General features: G+C 44.9%; 1 protein-coding gene across 2 annotated transcripts in view; it reads right to left on the bottom strand.

Annotated features, from left to right (window-relative positions):
• USP25 (ubiquitin specific peptidase 25) overlaps positions 1-12,620 on the bottom strand; it is an 89,223-nt gene extending 76,603 nt beyond the window's left edge. For both annotated transcript variants that reach the window (XM_042809699.1, XM_042809700.1), the window contains exon 1: positions 12,546-12,620. In XM_042809699.1, coding sequence (XP_042665633.1) covers positions 12,546-12,590 — 45 coding nt within the window. In that variant the 5' untranslated portion in view covers positions 12,591-12,620. The remainder of the gene's footprint in view (positions 1-12,545) is intronic.
• Positions 12,621-13,616: the final 996 nt, after the last annotated feature.

Here is a 13,616-nt window from a genome sequence, read left to right as displayed (position 1 = left end):
AAGAGATCCCACTTAAAGAACACCAGATGAGTCCTTTGTTCTTACTCTGCCACTACAGTAATAACAACATCAACTGCTCTAGCAAAAACCAGACTAAGTATGGAAGCCTCAAGCCAGCAGGATCCCAGTCTGCAATACCTGCAAATAATAAGGTCTAGAGATACTCTCAGACAGCAAGCTGTTTCTGAAGTGGCAGATGCGCTTTCCAGGCTGCGGCCCCTGCTAGCACCAGTCCATGCACGTGTGGCCAGGTACCATCCTCTCCTCCCTGTCAGCCAGAGTTGCCCATTGTCTGAACCTCCAGTGAGGCTCTTGCCTCACTAGCAGAAAATTCTTCTTTTTTTAAATTCATTTCCTGCTGACTTTGTGAGAGCCAGAGCTGGTGCAAGGGAGAGGACAAGACCAAGGCTTCAACTACTTAGGCTGGATCAAACTGCTGTTGAACAGCAGTCTTGTAAAACTGAATTGTTTCTCCGCCTTCTTTTTAATCCCATTTTTAACTGAGAGAAACTGAGGGGAAAAAAATCTCTTGTAATCTTTGCCCTACTTCAGCACTACTGCAGGAACCTTACTCTAACAGAAGATGAACGTAAAATTAATACAGCAGCACAGCACTTACAGTGATCTAATGCTCCTGATATAGCCATACAGTGCGCTACACACCAAGCAAATACTAAGCCCACTCCAGGACATACTGCAGCTGCATGCTGTCCAGTATTCCAGACCAGAATGCTCACTCTGACTGCAGCTGTTAATGACCAACATCAAAGAGTACACTGCACATAAGCTCCACGAGATCAGAAAGGATTTCACAGACTCAGCTGTCTTTCTAAATAGAACAGCACGAGAATCCTAAATAAAAGTTAAATTGCACTTCCTAAGACCAGTCTTTATAACAAACAGTCCATGGTACCTAATAGCAGGGAGACATTTAGGGAAAGCAATTTCACCTGACAACCTGATTTGAGAAGAAAGGAAAAAAAAAGAAAAAAAAAGACAAAGCCTTTCATTAATGGATTTTCTATTCAGTATGATTTAAAACAATAAAAAAAGTTGCTAACCTGATTGCCTAAAGAAGAGGGCCCTGCATCCTCAGCACTCCTGCCCTCCTGGAGCTCAGGCAGAAGGGCAGCAGCTGGCCCTGCCCCACTGGCAGCACACAGAGGAGGCTGAACACAGACTCGAGATGCTCCTGGAACATGGATGTCCAGGCTGCAGCCTTGGCTGGCCTCTTCCCACATTCATGACTTCTCAGCTGGGCTGCTATCAGAGTCCATCAGAAAGGAGAGTTGCCATAACTCACAGCAATCAGTAAAATGATTTAATAGATTATCCTGTCCCTACAAAGCATTTTCAAAGATACCCTGAAAAAAAATGTACCTTGTTAGCTTGAGGGGAGGATGAGGAAATTCTGCAGTAGAGCAAGACTCCCAATAGCATCAAGTCACCCACAACCTGTCCCAGCACCTAAGCTGCCATTGCAACAAGCTGCCCAGAGAAGCAGTGGTGCCCCATCCTTGGAGGCGCTCAAGGCCAGGTTGGATGGGACCCTGGGCAGCTGAGCTGGTGGGGGCAGCCCTGCCCATGGCGGGGGTTGGGGCTGGGTGGGCTTTAAGGACCCTTCCAACCCAAATAATTCAACGGTTCTTTGCAATGAAAACTGCACTGCCTACCAACAACACGATGTCAACATGCTCCCCATCAAACAACAGAAATACTGAACTCCAACAGCAAAATTTTTAATCATTTTCCACTCAGAAAAAAAAGAGCCTTCAGCATGTTTGCTGGAAGTAGCAGGCGGCTGCAAAATCCGTCCCTGGTCTACAAGTAACACAGAAGTGCTTGTACAGTGCATACACACTCTCAGCCAGCATTAGAAAGTAGGTGGCACAGTTAACAACCTTCTTCTTTAGAACACCTCTAGAAAAAGCTCCAAGGCAAGATGCCGAGGCAACAGGATATGGAACCAGTGACAAACAAGGACCTCTGACCATCTTTAACATCATGAAGCTAGAGGTTATCCAGCAGGCCAACAGACAGGTACCTAATGCAGCAGCCCAGCCAGCTTCAGGTAAGGGGTGATTATGGCTCACCCAGGGCTGTCACAAAACATGTTCTGCGCCTTTCAATATGACTCCTGTAAGACACATGTAAGACTAGAGTGAACTTTTAAAGCCTCTCACTACGATGAGAGATGTTTTTCAATTTCCAAACAAATAAAGGAACACTGTGGTAAAGAAAAGGCTTAATTCCAGTATCCCACATAAAATAAAAAAGAAACACCTGTAAACTTAGGTGCCTGAATCAAACAAGCTTGCAGATGACCACCATCAAATAATTAGAAGACCCTCAAGTAAGAAGAGAAAACACTGGTGGCAAAGACTTTAAATGAAAAAAGCACACCCCTCTAATAAATCACAAATCATGTAAGAGACAAAAGCAGAATTTGAAGAAAAGAAGCTGAAAAATATGAAAGCATCTGTCCAAGTGGGAAAGCATACCAGGAGGGGAAATGCCACTCTGCAAGCACTCCAAAAGCAATCAGCATTATCATATTTGGTTTCTCAGTCATAACATGAGATTTCTAGAACACAGGGAAACACACAGTATTCAGTTGTCTAGCCAGGCTGTTTGCTCCTATGCACTTTGGAAAGCGTTTATTTAGGGAAAAAAAAAAAAAAAAAAATCATTACCAGAAGCTGCATTCCCAAAAGACATTTATTTTGAAGCCACTTTTACATGAATAAAATGAAATTGAACACAAAAGAAAAAAGGAGTTCTGTTCTCACCATCTCCTCCTCTTCTGCAAAGAATGACAAATGTCACATACATACCCACCCTATGCTTGCTGTTTGCTTTAAAGCACATGGACAGCACACACCTGAATGTATGTGAATACCATGTTCAGCTTCCATGCAACACTTTGATCACAGTTAAATACAACTTTTCAAAATGAACTCTTAAAAGCCATTTCACTGGAACTCAAAGTTTTAGAATTGAACAGGTACCTCACTTCTCTTGAGGTCATACAGCTGTGAGAAGAACATCTATCACAGAAACCACGTGCAAACCTCAAGCCTAGCACTCACTATTCATCAAAAGCAATAAATGGCATTAAGCATAGCTACACAATTCACTGTTCAAAACTTTCAGGCTTCAGACCCTAATGATGAGTAAACATCCTGTTTAAATCAAAAGGAACCATGTGGATTATGGGGTACAACATAAGCAAAATTATGACAACTTAATTGGTAGGAAGGAGCCACAGAGACATATAATGCTACTATATGGCATGCATTAATTTCCATAAATTCTGCCTAGACTGAGTCAAGAGATATAGGACAACTGAACAACGATGTTACAAGCCTTTAAAACACCACTGCTCTCTGAGAATTTTCTAATACATACACCAAATATATTTTTCTGTCTACATGAGCTTATATGCACATGCTTTTGCTACATGACTAAGAAGGTTTCAGTCAAAGATGTCATAAGTACCATCTATATTTAAACATTGTCATAAGTACAATCTACACTGAAAACTGAACAAGATAAAACTGATTTTTTTTTAATTAACAGTTTAAAATGTTGTGCAGTGTACACTTTTTTCAGCAAGAATCTACCAATTAAAATTATCCAGAACTCTACAATAAACAAAAGCATCAAGTTAAAGCTGCAAGTTTCAGTATTTAAAAGATCGCATATGGATGTTTCTGCTACATTAAGAAAAAAAATATTACACAACAATATATATTATAATTACATATAATTATATTATCCAATATAATGTTATACTATAAAATAATATTATATGATTATAATAATAATACACAAATTGATGTCAGGTGTTGTTTCCAGTGTTAACCTACTTGCACCTCAGCCTTCAAATTATTCCATACCACATATTCATCTTTACTTATGAGAGCTCTGTTACAACTGTAAAAATTCAGTGTTGTAATCTCTCACAGCGGTCCCAGCATAAGACAACACCTGGTTTCAAGAAAACATTTGTGCTGATGGCTTTCAGCAGGCTCTTGAATTTCAGCGAGTCACATATATTGCTCTCAAAGTACTGCTTCCTATTTATTTTCATGGGAACTACAATATGAGGTACAAAGAGCACAGCAACACTATTTGACAGAACAAGATCTCAGCCACATAAAAACATTTTTCAATTACCAGTAGCCAATTTGTGCAGATGAGCTGACTTGAGATGCTCATCATATTGTGGTGTGTGACCACTGTGTGTGGCTGTCCAGAACATGGCTTGACTTTCACGTTCCTGCTGCTACTGCTGAAACACACCATCAACCACCTCACTGTGCTCACATCCACTGGTTGGCTTCCATCGACATTCATCAAGTGTTGATGAATGTCAGTGGGTGCCATTTTTTTCTGCATGGACGAATTTGATGACACACCTTTATTTCATACATACTTCCATATCAGACACCATTTCTGCCAGGCTGCTCCTCTGCTGCCATCTGTCACACAGCAACAAAATATTGGTGAGAAAGTTCATCCTCTACTGTCATACCACCAAAATCTGCTTCTGACACCGTGGGCCAACATAATAAAATAGGAGGCATTACTTTCAGAGCAGCACCTATTCTTTTGATAGTCTCAAAAGAGTAACAGCTATGAAAACTAATTGGAAAAAACAAACAAACAAAGAACAGCTTCTTAAACTCCAAGATTCCAAGCCTACACTGATGAAAATGTTACAATGCTTGATCCACTGCTGGACAGACAGGAACTCACTAGGATTGCTAAACAACTGAAATTACTGCAATGACATTTTGTGCCAATCTGTCTTTACCTTAGGATCAAATTCTACCTCCATAGCACTGCATAGAAATTTTACTATTGACTTAAAATGTGCTGAACTTTGAAGTCTAGAACCACAGGAATCACCACATTCACCAAGAGAATAACCACACTGTCACTTATGAGAAGATACAGCCCCACAGCTCACACCAGAAGGCAGTGTGAGCACCTCAGTCACTCCCAATGCAGACAGAGATAATTATATTCCCTTTATTCATTTCTAAAAATTGGGATACCAAGAACAGAAAGGCAGGACAGACAGGGTTATTCTTAAAAAGCTGCATAAAACTTGTCTGTTGATGCCCAGTAGAGACCTTTGTCCATCTACTGCAAGTTTTGATGTCCTAAAGGAACTAAAGCCCACGGTACCACGTGCAAATCTTAGTGCTGCAAAACTGCAACATTTTAGGCAGTGGTTGCACTCAACTATGATCCAAACAAAGGCTGCTTTCTACAATCTTAACCTTAAGTTACATTAGCAGAATGTAACTTTTGACAACATTTGTTACATTTGAAGATATTAAAAAACTGATAGCATAGAATCACCAAGGTTAGAAAAGACCTTTAAAATCATCCAGTCCAAACATCTGCCTTCCACCCCCACTTCCTCACTAAACCATGTCCCTCAGCACATCCAAATGTTCCTTGAACACATCCAGGGTCAATGACTCCACCCCTCCCTGGGCAGCCCATCCCAGCACATAACCACTCTTCCAGAGAATAAATGTTTCCTAACATCTAACCTGAAGCTCCCCTGGCACAACTTGAGGCCATCCCCGCTCATCTCATCACTAGTTAAGGGAGATAAAGGCCAACTTCCACTTCGCCACGGCCTCCCTTCAGGCAGCTGTAAAGAGCAATAAGGTCTCTCCTGAGCCTCCTCTTCTTCAGACTGAACAATCCCAGTTCCCTCAGCCACTCTCCTGGTAAGATTCATACTGTTCAGAAAACTGTGTTGCCAAGTTAAGAGTTTCAAGTGCTCATACACACAAAAAAAATTAAGAAATGCCATTTGTCAGGTTGTCACTAGTAAAAATATTTCCTTTTGCTTGACACAAAGCCTGAGATAGCTGCACTTTTGCAAGGCATTTTGCAAGGCATGCAATAAGCTGTCGTACTTTAGTCTCAGCTTCAAGTTAGTTTGTCACTGTATCTTCTTGTATTTTTAAATAATCCCCTTTTTTTTCTTTTTTCTTTTTTCTTTTTTGTATTATAAAAAAGATAGAGTGTATCAGACAAGTTCCAACTTCACTCTTTGTTTACATACAGTTAAGTACTGCGATTCAAGTTACCAGCTTTCCACTATCAATTACCCTTGTTTTATCAACCAGAAGTTTGTGAGTGTCATAAGGACAGCCTCCACTAGCACCCTACCTACATACTGTGCCCATACTTCTCAGGCAGAAATTGTGAGCAAGTTGCATCAATTTAATCATGCTCAGTGAAATTAATGTGCACTCCAATCAAATAGTTTCCACTCCTGGGTGGGGAGCTGACAAAGTGCAGTCACCGCCTAATGGAAGAAGCCTTTATTTCCTAGCAGGAATTAAACTGAAGTCTATCCCAAATTCATAAAGCCATCTGTTGTCACAGCAGCATCTCGTGGTGCTCCGTGGACTGCTTTGCTCACCCAGGGACAGAGAGCAGCCCCCCGAGGGAGATGCTGAATGCCCACAAACTGTGAGTGTCTGACTGCTGACTCCATAATATTACAACGGCACTTCAGACAGCGAAGTTTAGCAAGTCCACTAAAAAAAAAAAAAAAATTAAAAAAAAAAAAACCCCACAAAAAAAAAACAACCTGAAAGGAAAGGAATGAAAAAACACAGACTTCATTCTGACCTGATGCAACCTTTGCCATACTACACAATTGCACTGAGCAGGAGAACAAGAAAGTGAAAGCATTTGAGACACTTTCATTTCCAGAAAAGCAAAGCTGCTCTCATACAGGTCTTTCCAACTCAATATGAGAGAAGGACAGACTTCTCTGTTTCAGCCCACATGCCAGCAAGACAGACAAGACACACTGTCCCACCACTCTGAATTTTGAGATCTGAGCCATAGTAAGTGAACCACAAGATGTCAACAAGAAAAACTGTATTTCAAAAAAAGTTACCTTTAAAAGGAATATCTTCCTATGTGAAAACAAGCAAGAGAAGACATTGCCCTTAAGGTTCTGGTTTACTTTTTTCTGCAAAGGAACACCAAGAATGTCACGTGCAGTTCTCGGCTGTTGCCAGGCTCTGGGAGCTGCAAATCAGTTCCTCACCACAGAAAGCAAAGAACAGCAAAACAGAGGAACCCACAAGCACCCAGCAGGCACCTGGAAAATCCCATCACTGACATCACTGCGCTGACCTTCAGAGCTCCACCATGGGCCATGTTCATCCCAAGCACCCCTGTAAGCTCAACCAAGATTAGGATCTGTCCTCCGAGGGCAGCCCTGAGCCAGGTCAGGGTGTCAGGGAGGTTCCACACTAGCACCATACCCCAGGACCATGAGACTGAACTAGTCCCAACCCAGTGGGAGCATCTAAATAGGAGGGGGAACGACTGCTTACATGGGTTGACAGTGATAGGACAAGAGGGAATGGTTTTAAACTGAGACAGGGGAGGTTTAGGTTAGACATTGGGAGGAAGTTTTTCACACAGAAGGTGGTGACGCACTGGAACAGGTTGCCCAAGGAGGCTGTGGATGACCCACTCCTGGAGGCATTCAAGGCCAGGCTGGATGTGGCTCTGGGCAGCCTGGTCTAGTGGCTGGTGACTCTGCACATAGCAGGGGGTTGAAACTAGATAATCCTTGAGTTCCTTTTCAACCCAGGCCATTCTGCGATCCTCTAAATAATTGAAGTTATGGGGTGAGATTCCCATGGATTAGCCAAATAGATGGACTAGCAAAGCTTAGGTACAATCTTCAGACAGAAATAAAAGAAGACTTAGACAAGAACTGAAGTTTTAAAAAAATGATATTCCCTTCCCTGCTTGTGATCAGAACTCAAGTCTGACCTGCTCATTACATTACATCCTCAGCTAGAGAGGCCCACAAACACTGACGATTTCATAGGATTAGAGAGATTGTACTTCCTCCCTTCTCAAACCTTTTCAAGATGTAAGAGAACAAAAAAAGCAACAGTTCTATTATCCTCCCACTTACCTCTACAGAGCACTTTTAGAAATGTGAAATATTTTGCTATTTTAAGATATGAGTAATTTGCTTTTTGACCTTTTCATAGAAGCTGATGGGTTGTGTCATCTTTTGTAGCTACCGTTCCTAATGGCTGAGGATATGGACTAATCCTAAAGATTATCTGGGAAGTCGTAAAGACATTTTAAACTACTGCAAAGGGTTAACAGAATTAAGAAAAAAAAAAAAAAAAAAAAAAAAAAAAAGGATAATTCTTAACTTTTAATATTCTGAAGTAGTATTTTCTTCACAAAGTAGGGACCTACCCTTCTTAAAAATGCTGTTTCAGCCAGATGATAATGACAGTATTATAGTTGTAAACTCCTGCTACCACCACCAAAATTATTACTGAATATTTGTGAAAGATTTTCTAGAACGCAGTAGGTTTTAAGCTACCACTAGAAGGTTTCAAAAAGGTGCAGATTCATAGCATATTATGCTAATACAACAGCAACGACGACGAATAAAACAGGAATCAAAAAACTACATAGCTACCAACTCAGTGATAATTCTAATACGTCACAAAATGCCAGCAAAACCCACCAGAACATTCATAATAAGGGAAGCATTCAACATGCCAACCTGAGGAGACTTTCAAAAACTACTCTGTGTCATCACTGGTCTTTGTGCCTAGCTCTAGCTTTCAGAAACAGAAACCTGAGTCTGGACAGAATGTATATCTGCATATGGTATGTAGGCTTTTAATGAACATCTTTTAAATTACGTAACAAGACGTGTATATCTAAATTGGTGACTCAACTGCACACTACAAATAATTACCGCAAACTAATGAGTAGCTGGTGACAACACAGGTAGTACACCAGTCTGGTTATTCTCCTTTCTCTGGCCAAAAGAGGTCATAAAACCTTCCATGTCAGCCAAAGAGGTCTAACTCCCCACATCCAAACCCACCATGATTAGCTGGCCTGCCATACAGCCCACACACAGGCATCCTGCACATGGGGCAATATGTGATAAGGCCCCATTACATGGTGCAGGGAACTCTTATCAGATGAAGGAGAACACTTGGAAGAGAGCCTCTGGTCACATGAGGAGATGTAGGTCTATGGGCCAAATGGCAGGTCAGTCAGCCCTGAGCTCAGCTGATGATAACACTGAGATTATTAAGGCTGTAGGGCTGCTGGGAAGGTCACCATCTATCAAGGTGAAAAACAGCACAACTCTCAAATACTTTCTGTGTGTACCAAATGCCGAGGGGATATTCTCTGACATCACCTCCCACCATTCAGAACTGAATAAACATCACTGTCTCTGTTGCTGGAGACACACAACTGCACCATCTTCTTAATACCGTGCAGTTGTACATACAGAAGTTAGCAGCTATTGCTTTCAGCAAAGAAAAGCTGTTACTGCCACAAGACTACACTCTTCCAGTAAGGACATCAAATACATAGGTCAAGCAGAGTAGAAATACATACACTAGCTAACAGTTTTCTCAATACCTTGAAAAAGAGCAAAAGAGAAGTGAACAGTATTAGATCTTGCTTAATGCCATCCATTGTTTCTAGTGCTAAATATCCTCAGATATGCACTTCTCTAAAATAATAAATAAATAAATAAATAATAAAAAATCGAAAACTGACATCTCTGACTTTATTTCACTACTCCTGTGATGAGACTACCAATACAGTGCTGAATCACATGTCTGAAATAGCAGAGGAGTGGAAACAAACATACTCTTTACTCTTTCAATCCATGTGCACACCAACACTCAGCCCTTCTCCAAAAGCAGTAGTACTTGACACACATAGCTCAGACGCCAGCTATCACCCTCTGAAATCCAGTTTCTCCAATCTGTTGTCACAAGATGAACGTCACAGTAATTATGGTTAGGCTGACAAACTGCTGAAGCATGTCTGACTTCTCCACATCTTTTTTTTCCCCCCAATCACTAGAAAACTACCTTTCGCCACCCCCTGCTCTTGTATCCACTGCTCTAGGAACACACCAGAGAAGGGCACAGCACAAGAGACACTTTGCAGCCACGTTCAAATTCTCTGGGCTTCATGTGGTGAGAACAGACAGCCTACAAACACCCCACCACACCACAGGATCGCAGAGGAGCTGAGAGTGACAAGAGTCAAAAGACCGATTATTTGCTCCAGAAGATATACTGCTACTTTCAATGAGGAATCAAGATGATCACTCAACATGAAAGAATTTCCTTTGAACTGATCCAAATTCTTCAACTGTACAATAAACTAAAGACAGCTTGAGTGGGAAGTGGGCTGTTTGTACTTGGGGTATTTATTAATAAAAATGTGCATCTCCCAGTTCTGCTAAAGCTTAACACGTACTTCCTGTATGACAGTAAGAAAACATCTGATGAACAATGTTGGGAACCAGAGTTGTGAATAAGGTATGCTGGTGACTCAGACATCTCTTGGAAATGCAATATAATTCTGTTTAGATGTGGTCTCCTCACACTAACAGAAAACAGTCACGACAAACTTTGAGGTCTCTAGAACAAACTCTCTTTATTTATGGAGCATGGGATTTTCTTCTCAGGGAAGATGATGAGCTAGTGGTAATCCCTCCAACCATGCCTCAGGCCACTGTACTTCCATAAATTTTCTTTTTAAATGAGAATAAACTGTACAATGTTAAAGCTTGTCACTCAGTTAGCTATTTGTTTGCCTCACTAAATAATAATATGAGTCAAACACGATTTTTTGCGGACTATTCTCAAGTTTGTTTCCCCCTTCCCCAGAATGCAACTAAGGATAAAGTAGGTAATAAGGAATCTCAGCACTGATGGTTCAACAGAAATAAAAAATACAAACCTTTACTATGAAAAAAGTTTGAAATTTTACACAGCTTCTGCAGATACTGTAGTAATTTGCATTCATAGAGAAATGCCAGCTTTAAAAATCTTGCTGACATTAATTCTCTGCTCCAGCATACGGCCCCCAATAACATATATGATTCAATCTCCAGTCGCTTTTAAAGCTTATTACACACAACTGTAAAGGTGGGTTGGAAGGCACCTCTGGAGACCACCTTTGTCTAAGCCACTACTAAAGCAGTTCCCTGCAGCAGGTTGCACAGGGAAGCATCCAGGCGGGTTCTGAATATCTCCAGAGAGGGAAACTCCCACCCCTCTGGGCAGCCTGTTCCAGTGCTTCGTCACCCTCACAGTAAAGAAATTCTTGAAACTGTAATCCTCCTGAACTCCTGACCTAGAAGCAGTAGTTTATCCATAACATTTTCTGTGTAGCACTGCTGATAGATCATCAAGCCCTAGAAAGGCTCAGCAAGGATTACATAACAGAATGTCCAATACAATAATTAAGGGATATTTAAGTAAAGCATCAACAGTGCATTTTGCAGAAGAACACCTTCTCAGGAAAACTGCCAGATAAATAGCAGCAATGAAGAAGCGTTTAAACACAGAAAGCACAGCACAAGCCCAACCAGCAGAAGCCTGGCACACAGTCTGCTAGCTCTCCTCAACTGAAAACCATATCAACAAAGGAAGGAAGGGACAAAAATGTCCATTCAGCCCTCTCCTTCCTGTAGAGGCTGCCAAAATATATGCTCCTAGCTGACAGCAGCCCAGAGATACCTGCATCACCCTCCAGGAGAGCTTCACGAATGTAAGTTGCACCACCTGGACCAATTACACCTTCATCACTGCTTATGAAGTGTGACCACTACCATTAAACTTCCATCCTGACTACACCAACACAAACCTACCTCCATGATCCCACAAAAGCATCACATGCAACAGAAAAAAAAAACACAGCATGGGAGAGGAGGCAGGTCTGTCCTGTAAGCAGGGCAGGCACATGAGTAAGCAACAGTTACCTTCAGGGGGGAATAGAGAGCCCCGCGGTTAGATTCCAGGATCGTCTTCCCCTCGCCAGTCCCATCTGCTACAAGCAAAGAGCTGCAGAGGGTATCCATTTCTAAAGAGATTTTTCAGCAACTCCTGGTCCACACTAAAAGATGTGTAACTGCCATTCGCTCAGCCCCCTTTCATAACGTGCATTAACGCAGCCCCTAAATACACCACCACTTTTCTACTTCAGCAAGAGAGCGTCACAGCCATGTATGTGTCACGGACCCAAAATAGCTGTCACCTTTCGCACACACTGCTCGGCCTCGGCATGCCGCGCACACGAGCATCCTCCACCCTGACGGAGCAGCGGGCAGGCCCTCCCGCAACCTCGGCACCGCACCTTTCCCCCTCCGCCCGCAACCACAAGTGCAACAGGGCCGCACACCCAGCCCGGGGCAGCGGCCGGCCGGCTGAGGGCTCTCCCCGGAGCCGGCGCTGCGGCCAGACCCCGCGGCGCGTGGGGCCGTACCTCGGGGCGACCGGGGGCAGGACGCAGGCCCGGCTGCCAGCGGGACCGCGCTTCCCCGAGGGGCGAAGGCGGCGGCGCGGCCGGCCGTGGCCCCGCAGGGAGTGGAGCGGCCCCGCTTAGGCCCGGGCTCGGCCGGGGGCAGGGGATCGCGGCGCGCTCCGGGCCGGGCCCGGCGCTGCGGGGCCGGGCAACGCTCTCACCTTGGCGGCGCCGCCGGGCTGCAGCACGTTCTGCTCCACCGTCATGGCCCCGCGCGGCTCCCGGCTGCGCCCCGGGCTCGGCGGGCGGGCGACGGTGGCGGCTGGGCCGGGCCCGGGCTGGGCGAGCGGAGCGGGAGGGAGGAGGAGGCGGCGGCAGCGGACGAGGAGGAGGAGGGGCGGGAGGGGGAGCCCGAGTCACCGCCAGGCGGGCGGGCCGCCGAGGCGGGCGGCCGCCATGGGGCAGCGCCGATCCGCTCAGGCCCCACCGTCACTCCCAGCGCGGCCGCCGCCGCCCAGCGTGCTCGGAGCGCGGCCCCGCCTTCAGCTCTTCCGCCGCGGCTCCCGGCGGCAGCGCCGCCCCGCGCACCTGCCTCGCCGGAGCCCCGCTGCCCCTGCGCGGGCCGGCAGCCTCGCGGCTACCTAGCGGGCGTCACCGCTGGCAGCGCTTGCCTCCATCTTGGCGGCGGAGTGAGCGCACGGCCCCGTGGGACGGCCCGGCCCGGCCCGGCCCGGTCCGGACCGAGACAGGGGAGAGGCCCCGTTGCCCGGCCGGGCTCGGCGGTGTCTCCGCGCGGGGGTTGCGCTTTCCCCGTTCGGCGCTGAGGGAGATGGGAGCTGCCGCAGCCCGGCGAATGCCCGCGGGAGAACGGGCTCCGTGCGGGGCCTGGCGGCAGCGACACCCACCTGCTCCCGGCGGCTGTCCGGCCAGCGGCTTCTGGGCGGGAGGTGTCCCCACACGGGGCCTGAGGACGCACTTCGCTTCGCTCATAACGTTTGACCCGCGGGGCTGTGAGGTGGCCGTAGTCAGCACGAGGGGTAAATGGGAACAAATGGGAGATGCTTATGACGATGTGTGTGTATGCATTCAGATCTGCAAATTATGGCACCTCAGATAAACTGTACTAGGAAAAAAAGAAAGAAAAAAAAAAAAAAAGAAAAAAAAAAAAGATTTATTTCTATAAGACCAGTCTGTGGAGTCAAGAAAATTACAAGAATCATAGAATCACTCAGGTTGGAAAAGACCTTCAAGATCATCAAGTCCAACCACAACCTAACCGTACTACCGTAACT

This window comes from Centrocercus urophasianus, unplaced genomic scaffold, assembly GCF_019232065.1.
Source record: "Centrocercus urophasianus isolate 14NV4802_14NV808 unplaced genomic scaffold, USGS_Curo_1.0 seq_12, whole genome shotgun sequence".
Taxonomy (NCBI): Eukaryota; Metazoa; Chordata; class Aves; order Galliformes; family Phasianidae; genus Centrocercus; species Centrocercus urophasianus.
The sequence above is the reverse complement of the archived record's forward strand: the minus strand, read 5'-3'. Positions and strand labels throughout refer to the sequence as shown.